Here is a 12,726-nt window from a genome sequence, read left to right on the forward strand (position 1 = left end):
GAAGAGCCAAAATAAAAGAAGATAAATAGGCAAAATTATATGTAAAGTTAAAACCACCCAAGATAAATATGTATAGACAATACTTTTGATTTGATTTTTCATTGATTTGTTATTTAGTTATAACATCTAAATTAAAGTACATGAATATGTAAAGTTAAAACCGTCTAATATGAATTTGTAAAGTCAATATATTTATATATTTAATATTTTCAAAAAAATTAAAGGTAAAAAATAAATATGAAAAAAATAATGATGCGGCTAATGACATGGCGGATGAGGTGGCTTAAAAAAAGAGTAGCAATAATAAATATTAGGCTTCAACTTTTAAATATATATAGATTTATTGTATTATTAGTTTTGCTCAAAATAAAATGCTACATTTAGAACTTATTTTAATATATATATATATATATATATATATTGTGTTGTTAGTTTTGCTTGAAATAAAATGCTACATTTAGAACTTATTTTATTCTAAAATGCTCAAATGGGAGGTAGAGTGGAGGAAGAATTAAGGGCCTCCTGCCCCCCTTAAAAAAAAATAAAAAAAAAAGACTCAGAATCTTCTACTGTGATACTACATTACCATACAGAACTGCCCTAAAAGTTTAAACTATTAAAAAAAAAAAAAATTAATAGTTTAAACTTTTAGGACAGTTCTATATGGTAAATTTAATCTTTTAACTACACACTTTTAACAATATACGGGATAAGATCAAGTTATACTTGGTATAAATTTAAGTGATATTAATTATACCACCTAATACTTTTTTATTTTTATGGAATTAGTATTTTGAAAATCTCATTACTGAATTACATATTTTCTATGTTCTTAACACGCATGCTAAATTTTATGTAAATAGTATGTTATTTACCATGTCATCCATAAATTTATTTTTTATGCATAGTTTTATAATAAAAAAATTTAGAATTTAAATACTTATAGATGAGATGCATAGACATCTCAAATTATCTAATTTGCAAGGATGAAATGTATAAAAAGAAAACGTAATCTAAAAGTTGGTTTGTCAAATTTCGCATTCAAATATAATTTTGATATAATATACTCAAGGTTATATTATCTCCTTATAATTTTAATACTTGCAAAATATCAAGATAATAAAAGATCAATGATTATCTCATAATAGAATGGTTAAATTTCAAGTTTTAATTTTAAACTTATTATAAAACAAAAGTTGAAAGATCAAATAGTAAGTAACACTCACATCCAAATAACATACAATTTGGGGAGCATATTCAAAGCTGCAAATTAAAAAATATTGAATAAAAAAAATTACAAATTTTGACAATTAACTGCAACATTTAACAGAAGTTGATAGAGATGCCTCAATTGAATAAATTCAAAACTTAAAGAATTGAAATGAATTATGGTGAAACATACCGGATGAATTTTGTATTTTGACCTTATTTTTGTATATTAACCAATTGTTAACCCGTATAATGCACAAGAATATTTAACAAAATATGATTTATGTTTTCTCTTTCTTATTGTCCGTCTAAATATTAAATTTAATAATCCAATTCACTATGATTTTTTTTTGTAACTTTGTAAATTGATCTATAGAGTAATACTATAGATACAAACTTTTTTATAATTGCTGATATGGTGAGTGGTTTTTTTTAAATGAGAAAATTATGTTAATGGTACAACTTAGATGAAAACCAATAAAAAATTAGACACATCAACAAATTGTAAAAATATTGTAAAATAGTTTATGCATATAGCATTACTTTAAATTTATATATTCTATAATTATTAAATTTAATAATCCAATTTATTATGACTGTGTTAGTAACTGCCAAAAGTTCAAATGAAAGAATCCCATTAAACCCAAAGCAGCTTCAGCTAAAACCACAGGAAGCCCACAAAGAATTGGTATTAGTTTCCACATTAATATCAGACTTATTAAGAATCATTCGGCTGAGCAATAGCCTAAAACCATAGTAAGCCCACAAAGAGTTGGTATTAGTTTCCACAGTAATATCAGACTTATTAAGAATCATTCGGCTAAGCAATAGCCTTAAATTAAATTTACCAATTGTTGTAAACAACCAGCTACAAAAATCCTGCTCTACAACCTGCTTGATTGAGGGACTGAAATGCAAGCAGTAGGAGGAAAGCATGAAAAAACAGAAGGCTGGAGGTGAATCTTTCCCTCTTTAATTCCAGGAATTGGCAGCACCTACTTTGGAATCCTAATGTTTAACCACAAAAATTGAGCTTCTTCATCACTTTGGCATAAGCAGCAGGGACAATGCCAGGTTGTCTGAACCTACGTTTTGATTTCTTTGACTGTATTAACACCAAAATTTTATTTGTTACATCAACTGCACTAAACACCCAAAATGCAATAAATTTCAAATAAACTCAGCATATACCAGCCTACGTTCTGTGTTTTGCATCACCGGGGGTGAACATTATGAGCATGAAAAGAAAAGCAAATTTGCACATCAGTCGTTGAATAGCTAAATGTAAGATTATATTAATTTATTTAAGTACATCTTGGGACATGCACCTTTTCATTAAACCCACCTTTGCATAAGAAGCTACCTCAACCATTCTTATTGACCCTGTAGTTCTGCTCATCACTATTACTCTTCTCCATAACCTTTCATCCCCATTTCAGACTTCCATAACCTTTTATTTATAAGGACTATTTTCACTTTCCAAGTGAGCATAAGATCTAGTGCCCCCAATACTCACCCTTTTCCACTTCGCAGAAGAACATCCTACCAACCAGACTTCCTCACTACCCCTTCTAACAAGTAGCATGAATTCTACTGCCACATGAACAACTTCTCAGGTTTTCATTGCTAATTTGGATCTAAAGGAACACCAAATGTGAAGCTTTACATATTAGGAAGGTGATTCACTCACTCCTTGATTGTCTCACACTCCCTTTATACACTTTCTATACACATCATGTGTCATTGTGTTCATTTGAACATTCTTGAAAAATGTGGATACCTAGTGTGAAAGTGGATATTGTGCATTAGGAGTGTACATCAAGAGTGTGAAACAAATCAAACAATAATTTCCCTTGTTATGGTATTAACAATGTAATCATTTATGAAAAAGGGACTCAACGGTTTTTTAAATCTTAGAAATCATTTATAATTGAATTCATACATAAATTTGTTTCATCACATAAAAGTGATCGTAAAAAATGACACTATGCATAACACAACACTGCAATCAACCAACTTTATTAAATATCAACAACTAACTATTAAAATTTCAAACCATCTTAACTTCAAAAAAAATACACTAAAACACAAGCAAAACCATTAATTATTTAACTATATTTTATCATTTGTTACTCTCAGTTAAAAAATCTATATTTGACAAAGTTTTGTATCATAAGAATTCATATAAATAGCTAGAATGATAGACGGTAAAAAATACTTTTTATTGATATTGTTGCTCCTTTAGTGTTAGTGTGCGTTTGGATACAGTTTATTTTACTGAAAACAATAAAAAAAAACAATTCACGGATCATGGCCAATGAACAGTGCATAACACGTTGGTTTTTTAAAAAAAAAAAAATGACCCCAAACGCAAACGTGGACGTGAATCCAAACAAACCTTTAAGCTCTGTTTGGATTCACGTCACGTTTTGGATGTCTGTGTTTCAAGCATTTTTTTTTAAAATAGCACGTTATGCACTGTTCATTGGCCATGAACAGTGATTTTAGGCCAATTAACATTGTCAAACAGTAATAAACAATAGTAAAAAAATTATTTTTTTATTATTTTCAGTTTTCAGCAAAATAAGTTATATCCAAACACAGACTTAGTATGTATACAAAAGCGTTTGCATTTGTGCTAGCAGTTGCGTTTTTGTGTGGGTTGTGTGCACTATTTACAAGACCCACAAACATGGATTTCAGTAAATTTTTTTAAAATTGGCACTATTTACGCATTTAAAAATTATTTTGCATTAGTATTTTCAGTTTTCAACAATAAACAGTATCCAAATAGAACCTTATTCATACAGGCATATGTTATTAAAAAAAAAAAAAAATCACCCAAGCAGCACATATATGTTATAAAAAACAAAATCACGCTGAAAGGTTTTGCAAGAGGTCTTGGGTTCACTAATAGTGCCTTGACTGAGCTTTGGGCACTTAGAGATGGGCTGCTGCTAGCCAAGGAAATGGGCATTCAGCAACTTATAATAGAACTTGATGCTTTAAGCATTGTTATTCTAATGAACAATGAATCTGAAAACCTCTTAATGGAGCCTCTCTTATCTGATTGCAGGAGCCTCTTGAAGGAAATTCCAAATAAGCGCGTGATCCATGCATTTCGAGAAGCAAACCAATGTGCTGATGCATTGGCTAAAATAGAAGCGCAATCTTTGTATAGTTTTGTTACTTTTTGTAACCCACTGCCTGTGGTGGAGGATATATTAGCTTTTCACAAGGCTAATTTACGTTGTAATAGACTTGTGAATTCCTAAGTTAATGTTTAATCATGTTTTACCGAAAAAAAAAAAAAAAAAAAACAAAATCACCCAATCAGCACATGGGTGGTTCATGAAAAATATATAAATAAAAAACACCTAGTACATGGGTACAAACTCCGAACAATAAAAGAGAGTTAAAGCAATAGAAATAGTGAGACTTCATTTAGCAACCACAAAAAATAAAGTTAAAGAGAGAGAGAGTTACAAAGAGAGAATATATGCTCTGCCTCCGCCTCAGCAAAGATGAGAAAGCGATTTGGTCTCTCTCAGAAGCAAATTTGGTACCGACGTGCCGTGTGGTACTACAGCATTTTGGTCTTAGCCTTCACTCCCTCTGCCTCACGTCTCAATAGTAGCGACTCTCTATAGGTTAGGGTTTTTTTTGGGGGGGAAAAATTTGATGGAATGATTTGACATCAGATTGGTTTTGTTTCAAAAAATTTTAGGGTTGGGCTAATGTTTTGGTAAATTGACTGATTGGGCTCAAATTTCTTTAGCTTTTTTATTAGTCTACGTTGTTGGGCTAATTTTTTGGGTTTACTAATTTGTTTTGTTTGGGATTATAGATTTGTAAAAGTTTCTTGGGCTTTTTTATTTTGTTTAAATGGGTCAAAGATTTTGTTGAGGGGGCAAGTCTAATTTTATATATATATACTCTCTTTTTTTTTTCCAATTTTTTTTTTTTTGTGTGGGGTGGGGGCCATGGCCCCCCAAAGCCCTCCGTCATTTGAATCGAGCATTGGTGACCGCTCATTTGAATCTAATAGTACAAAACTCAAGAAAATGTTAACTATTTGACAGTAGACATTGAGCAAACCAGATTACATATAATTTCAAAACCATGTTCATAACAACTTATACTATATTACATATAATTTCGGTACTATGCATACATTAGCTAGAGTCATAACAACTTTAACTATATTATTATTATTTCTCGTCCAAGGAAGAGAAGAGTCAAAGAGCAGCCACTGCTTATTTCTCATGTGATTGGCGTCCAAGGAAGAGAAGAGTCAAATTCCAGAGGAAGAGAAGAGTCAACAAAGTCCAGAGCAAGAGAAGAGTCAAAGAGCAGCTAGCCGCTGGTTAATTATCTCTCATATGTTTGGCGTCCAAGGAGAAGAGTCATGTTTGGCCTCCAAGGAAGAGAATGTATATTATAAGATATAATGAATGGGCATATGCATTTTGCGCTCACACACACACTACAGAACGAAGGAAATGGATTCTAAGACACAAGTAGCTGATAAGCCTCATGCAGTTTGTATGCCATGCCCATCTCAAAGTCACATGAAGGCAATGCTAAAGCTTTCAAAGCTTCTCCACCATGAAGGGTTTCACATAACCTTTGTTAACACTGAGTTCAACCACCAACGTTTTATGAAATCCAGAGGTACCAACTCCTTAGATGGCTTGTTTGACTTTCGAATCGAAACCATCCCCGATGGCCTTCCTCCATCAGATATCAACGCCACCCAAGACATCCCTTCTCTTTCTGAATCCATTATGACCAACTTCTTGGCTCCATTTTTTGACCTCCTTGTAAAACTCAACAGTGTAACTTCAGATAATCCTCCAGTTACTTGTATTGTTTCAGATGGTAGCATGCCGTTTACAATTACTGCTGCTCAGGAATTCAAAATCCCTGTTGTGATGTTCTTCCCTCTCTCTGCTTACAACGTAATGGGTGTTCTTCAGCTTCCTTCTCTCAAGAACAAAGGCATCATACCTCTTAAAGGTGTAACAAAAAGTGCAAAATCCAATTGAAATCTTACATTATTTTATTGTAATTAATCATTGTATACTGAAAACTTTTTGTCTTTGCAGATGAGAGCTATCTAACAAATGGATATCTTGACATAATTATAGACGGGATTCCTGGTATAAGAGACATACATTTGAGGGATCTCCCAGGCTTTGTACGAACCATTGATCCAAATGATATTGTTTTTAGAATGGTAATTGATGCAGCAGAGAGAGTTCCTAGTGCTTCGGGAATTATTGTTCACACATTCGATGAGTTAGAGCAAGAAGTTTTGCATGCTCTCTCTACCATGTTTCCTCATGTATATGCTATTGGCCCTCTAGAACCACAACTCAATCACTTATACAATAATCATTTGGAATCAATTGGGTATTGTTTATGGAAGGAAGAAACCGAGTGCCTCAATTGGCTTAATTCAAGGGCACCTAACTCAGTGATATATGTGAGTTTTGGTAGCATAGCTGTCATGATACCATCGCAATTGGTTGAGATTGGTTGGGGACTTGCAAATAGTAAGCACCCATTTTTGTGGATAATTAGGCCTGACTTAGTTGAAGGCGGATCAACGATTTTGTCACCTGAGTTTCAGGAGGAAATTAAAGAAAAATGTCTAATAACTAGTTGGTGCCCTCAAGAGGAAGTGCTAAACCACCCCTCCATTGGAGGGTTCTTGACACATAGTGGCTGGAATTCAACTATTGAAAGTGTGTGTGCAGGAGTGCCAATGCTTTGCTTACCATTCTTTGCAGATCAGCAAACAAATTGCAAGTACACTTGCAATGAATGGGCCATCGGCATGGAAATTGACTTTGATGTCAAAAGAGAGGAAGTAGAGAAGATTGTAAGAGAATTGTTGGAAGGAGATAAGGGAAAGAAAATGAAGAAAAAGGCCATGGAGTGGAAAAAATTGGCTGAAGAGGCCACAAGTCCACTTGGTTCCTCATCCATTAACTTAAAAAATTTGGTGAGTGAAGTGTTGTTATCAAAAGGCTAATGTACCTTGCTACTCTCCTTAAGCTTAGAATCTGTTACTTCGCTTGTTTTTAGACTCTCTCTCAATTTGGTCTTCATTTTTTAAAGTTATTTTTTTATATTTTCTTGTTTTTATTTTATTTTTTTCGAGGTTTGCCCTTTGTTGTTGTTGTTATTGTTAATGTTTATTAATAATAAACGGAAGGTATTATTTAAGATAAAGACATTTAGATTTACTGCACTGACACTCTTTGACTGAAACCCAATCATATTACATCCTAAACATAGCATTGAAAAACGAAAGGACACTGGGAAAAATCAATAACTTTGCTACTTTGATCTCTACCCGTTGTTGCCAAAATATCAGTGTTATTGATACCATATTTTATTGGCTTTTAAATTTTAACGAAAATTTAAATCTCGAATAAACTGTTTAATAAAATTTGAAGGTGACCCAATTTTGTTTGAAAAATACATTAGGGAGGATTTGGATCTGGTGTGATACCACCAAGTGCAATTATCCAATGCCTCTCTGATGCAGATACGTTAAGGAAGAATAAAATATTTTAATATTTTATGTTATTTTCGTTTTTCATAGTTGAATTAGGATTTTAATTGTTTTCTTTTCCAAGTTAAATTGTTTTTCCTTTTTTAAGTAGGCGTAGGTTTATTATGCCTTTTCCTAAAAGGAGTAGGAAAAATTCTATTCCTATAAATACTCTTTATAGAGAGGTTGATTATTGTTATGTGTTGATTAATAAAAGCTTGTTAGAGAGGTTTTCTCTATTATTTTGCCTACTAACCTAGTGTTCTTGTAGAACTTTGGTTTCGTGAAAGAATTGTAGTAATTGTGTGTTACAGATTTTGCTTCTACACGCCTACGCTGCATCAGTTGGTATCAGAGCAAGGCTAGGTTCCTACCATGGCACAAAGAGGAGCATGTGGGGGAAGACTTGTTGCCATAGATGACGTGTATGAATGCGATGAGGTTGCACGCGATGCGCAATTAGAGGCGTTCTTTCAACGAACAAAAGAGTGGTTTGATGCGCTTTCAAAGCAGCTCACCGCCTTTGCCGTTGAAAACCAACCTCAAAACTACCATCCAAATCCATGTTATGTGGAGGAGGAGTATTTTGATGTCGAGGAGGAGGACTACGATATCAAAAAGGAGGATGAATACATTGAAAGAGTCTGTGTAATAAATTGGGATTCTCCACCAATTTATGATAACTATCCTGAAGATTTTAGCCAAGAAGACAAGATTGAGCTTGATAAAAATAAAGTCATATATATACAAGGTGAGCCCATAACTCACACCATTGATGAGACTTTCGACGTTCAAAGACAAAAGGTTATTGATTTTACTAATTACAATCATAGGTTGGTACAATCAGTTTGTTCAGTAGTAGACGAGTTCTCAATTGATGAACAAAGTTTCAATCTATTAAAGCTTGAACTTGAACACATTAGACACTATGATTTCATTGGGGTTGATGAGCTTCTCTCAAATTTCTTTGGTAATACAGTTAACATCAATTTGGAAAGATTAATGGAAAACGTTATTGATTCCTTTTGGGAAGATTTTATTGAACAAGAATTGATAGAGGTCAACAACAGGCGTGAACGAGTGATTTTAAGTAATCTTTGTCGAGGAGGAAATATGAAGTTTTTGGATGTGTGCATGAATTCTTTTTTAGTACTTGCTTCATATATCCCACCATGGCAAAAGAAGTCAAGAATAAAAATCCGTACATCAAGATCTATTATGAGTGAGAAAATATTGATAAGTAGCATACTGATTCGTCTTGTATTGCGCAGAAGAATAGGATGGAAAGGATTATTGGGGGTTCCAATTGATCGTGGAAGATTGCCATAAAACTCGAGGACGAGTTTTCCCCAACCCCGAGAGAATGATGCAGATACGTTAAGGAAGAATAAAATATTTTAATATTTTATGTTGTTTTCGTTTTTCATAGTTGAATTAGGGTTTTAATTGTTTTCTTTTCCAAGTTAAATTGTTTTTCCTTTTTTAAGTAGGCGTAGGTTTATTATGTCTTTTCCTAAAAGGAGTAGGAAAAATTCTATTCCTATAAATACTCTTTATAGAGAGGTTGATTATTGTTATGTGTTGATTAATAAAAGCTTGTTAGAGAGGTTTTCTCTATTATTTTGCCTACTAACCTAGTGTTCTTGTAGAACTTTGGTTTCGTGAAAGAATTGTAGTAATTGTGTGTTACAGATTTTGCTTCTACACGCCTACGCTGCATCAGTTGGTATCAGAGCAAGGCTAAGTTCCTACCATGACACAAAGAGGAGCATGTGGGGGAAGACTTGTTGCCATAGATGACGTGTATGAATGCGATGAGGTTGCACGCGATGCGCAATTAGAGGCGTTCTTTCAACGAACAAAAGAGTGGTTTGATGCGCTTTCAAAGCAGCTCACCGCCTTTGCCATTGAAAACCAACCTCAAAACTACCATCCAAATCCATGTTATGTGGAGGAGGAGTATTTTGATGTCGAGGAGGAGGACTACGATATCAAAAAGGAGGATGAATACATTGAAAGAGTCTGTGTAATAAATTGGGATTCTCCACCAATTTATGATAACTATCCTGAAGATTTTAGCCAAGAAGACAAGATTGAGCTTGATAAAAATAAAGTCATATATATACAAGGTGAGCCCATAACTCACACCATTGATGAGACTTTCGACGTTCAAAGACAAAAGGTTATTGATTTTACTAATTACAATCATAGGTCGGTACAATCAGAATGTTCAGTAGTAGACGAGTTCTCAATTGATGAACAAAGTTTCAATCTATTAAAGCTTGAACTTGAACACATTAGACACTATGATTTCATTGGGGTTGATGAGCTTCTCTCAAATTTCTTTGGTAATACAGTTAACATCAATTTGGAAAGATTAATGGAAAACGTTATTGATCCCTTTTGGGAGGATTTTATTGAACAAGAATTGATAGAGGTCAACAACAGGCGTGAACGAGTGATTTTAAGTAATCTTTGTCGAGGAGGAAATATGAAGTTTTTGGATGTGTGCATGAATTCTTTTTTAGTACTTACTTCATATATCCCACCATGGCAAAAGAAGTCAAGAATAAAAATCCGTACATCATGATTTATTATGAGTGAGAAAAGATTGATAAGTAGCATACTGATTCGTCTTGTATTGCGCAGAAGAATAGGATGGAAAGGATTATTGGGGGTTCCAATTGATCGTGGAAGATTGCCATAAAACTCGAGGACGAGTTTTCCCCAACCCCGAGAGAATGATGCAGATACGTTAAGGAAGAATAAAATATTTTAATATTTTATGTTGTTTTCGTTTTTCATAGTTGAATTAGGGTTTTAATTGTTTTTCTTTTCCAAGTTAAATTGTTTTTCCTTTTTCAAGTAGGCGTAAGTTTATTATGTCTTTTCCTAAAAGGAGTAGGAGAAATTTTATTCCTATAAATACTCTTTATAGAGAGGTTGATTATTGTTATGTGTTGATTAATAAAAGCTTGTTAGAGAAGTTTTCTCTATTATTTTGCCTACTAGCCTAGTGTTCTTGTAGAACTTAGGTTTCGTGGCAGAATTGTAGTAATTGTGTGTTACAGATTCTGCTTCTACACGCCTACGCTGCATCACTCTCTCATAAAAGGCTTTTACCTTTCTCACTCTCTTAACTTATTCACAATTATTTTATTCAACGGTTAAGATTGAAAGTTGTTTCTTTTAACTCTCAATCTCAACCATTGAAAGCAATTGCATTGGGTGCAATACTTAAATATTGCACTTGATCTCAATCCCACTAAGATTTCAATGCCTAATATATTATTTCTGTACCTACCACCTAGCGTCTAAACTCACTCTTTTTAGGACTTCAATAGTGAAACTAAATCATGATTATATTTTGTTTTTAACAATTGTATGAACAAATATCAATTGTGTACATAAGAAAAATCTATTCACTATATAAGATATAATATCCTAAGCAAGTTTCATATAAGTATAATAGCCGCCTTAAAGGTTTTAAGCAAAATATGTCATTGATTGAAAATTTTATTAAAGAGCTTTTCTCCTTCCCTCTAAGTTGAAAAAAAAGTTTTAAAGTTAAACTAAATATAGGAATGCCCAAAGCACTGCTCTGCTCTTTATATATTGAACACATACTTATTTTTTAGTATAATATAATATTTAGTACTCATCCATTTTGAAAAAGATAAGGATCTTAATAATAATAATAATGATAATAATAATAATAAATACTAATCATCAATTAAATTAATTGAATTCATGTATCAAACATATAAAACTTTCAGTTTTTTTTTTTTTTTTCACCTCTAAAATCTCTTTATTGATTGGGTTATGAAATGTGTAACGATTATAAAACCACAGTAAGCCCTCAAAGAGTTGGTATTAGTTTCCACAGTAATATCAGACTTAATAAGAATCATTTGGCTAAGCCATAGCCTTAAATTGAATTTACCAATTGTTGTAAACAACCAGCTACAAAAATCCTGCTCTACAACCTGCTTGATTGAGGGACTAAAATGCAAGCAGTAGGAGGAAAGCATGAAAAAACAGAAGGCTGGAGGTGAATTTTTCCCTATTTAATTCCAGGAATTGGCAGCACCTACTTTGGAATCCTAATGTTTAACCACAAAAATTGAGCTTCTTCATCACTTTTGCATAAGCAGCAGGGACAATGCCAGGTTGTCTGAGCCTACATTTTGATTTCTTTGATTGCATCAACACCAAAATTCTATTAGTTACATCAACTGCACTAAACACCCAAAATGCAATAAATTTCAAATAAACTCAGCATATACCAGCCTACGTTCTGTGTTTCTCATCAGCCGGGGTGAACATTATGAGCATGAAAAGAAAAGCAAATTTGCACATCAGTCGTTGAATAGCTAAATGTAAGATTATATTAATTTATTTAAATACATCTTGGGACATGCACCTTTTCATTCAACCCACCTTTGCATAAGAAGCTACCTCCACCATTCTTATTAATCCTGTAGTTCTGCTCATCACTATTACTCTTCTCCATAACCTTTCATCTCCAATTCAGACTTCCATAACCTTTTATTTGTAAGGACTATTTCACTTTCCAAGAGAGCATAAGATCTAGTGCCCCCAATACTCACCCTTTTCCACTTCGCAGAAGAACATCCTACCAACCAGTCTGACTGAACTATTTTCCTCCGTATCAAATACAAATAGTCTTCACCCAGACTTCCTAATAAGAAATTCACTACCCCTTCTAACAAGTAGCATGAATTCTACTGCCACATGAACAACTTCTCTGGTTTTCATTGCTAATTTGGATCTAAAGGAACACCAAATGTGAAGCTTTACATATTAGGAAGGTGATATATTCACTCCTTGATTGTCTCGCACTCTCTTTATACACTTTTCATACACATCATGTGTCACTGTGTTCACTTGAACATTCTTGAAAAATGTGTATACCTAGTGTGAAAGTGGAT

The 12,726-nt window shown here is 33.2% G+C and overlaps 1 protein-coding gene and 1 long non-coding RNA gene across 2 annotated transcripts; one reads left to right on the forward strand and one right to left on the reverse strand.

Annotated features, from left to right (window-relative positions):
- Window positions 1–1,966: 1,966 nt before the first annotated feature.
- On the reverse strand, window positions 1,967–12,726 carry LOC115971119. Its single transcript, XR_004087236.1, has 2 exons — window positions 12,061–12,726; window positions 1,967–2,314 (listed from the first exon to the last, which is right to left on the reverse strand). It is a non-coding gene; the product is annotated as an uncharacterized LOC115971119 (long non-coding RNA).
- On the forward strand, window positions 5,697–7,339 carry LOC115971118 (7-deoxyloganetin glucosyltransferase-like). The gene is made up of 2 exons (XM_031090813.1): window positions 5,697–6,228; window positions 6,318–7,339. Exons 1-2 carry the CDS (start codon window positions 5,712–5,714, stop codon window positions 7,247–7,249), a joined length of 1,449 nt encoding a protein of 482 aa, XP_030946673.1. The 5' UTR covers window positions 5,697–5,711; the 3' UTR covers window positions 7,250–7,339.

Source organism: Quercus lobata, chromosome 12 (assembly GCF_001633185.2).
Source record: "Quercus lobata isolate SW786 chromosome 12, ValleyOak3.0 Primary Assembly, whole genome shotgun sequence".
NCBI classification, from domain to species: domain Eukaryota; kingdom Viridiplantae; phylum Streptophyta; class Magnoliopsida; order Fagales; family Fagaceae; genus Quercus; species Quercus lobata.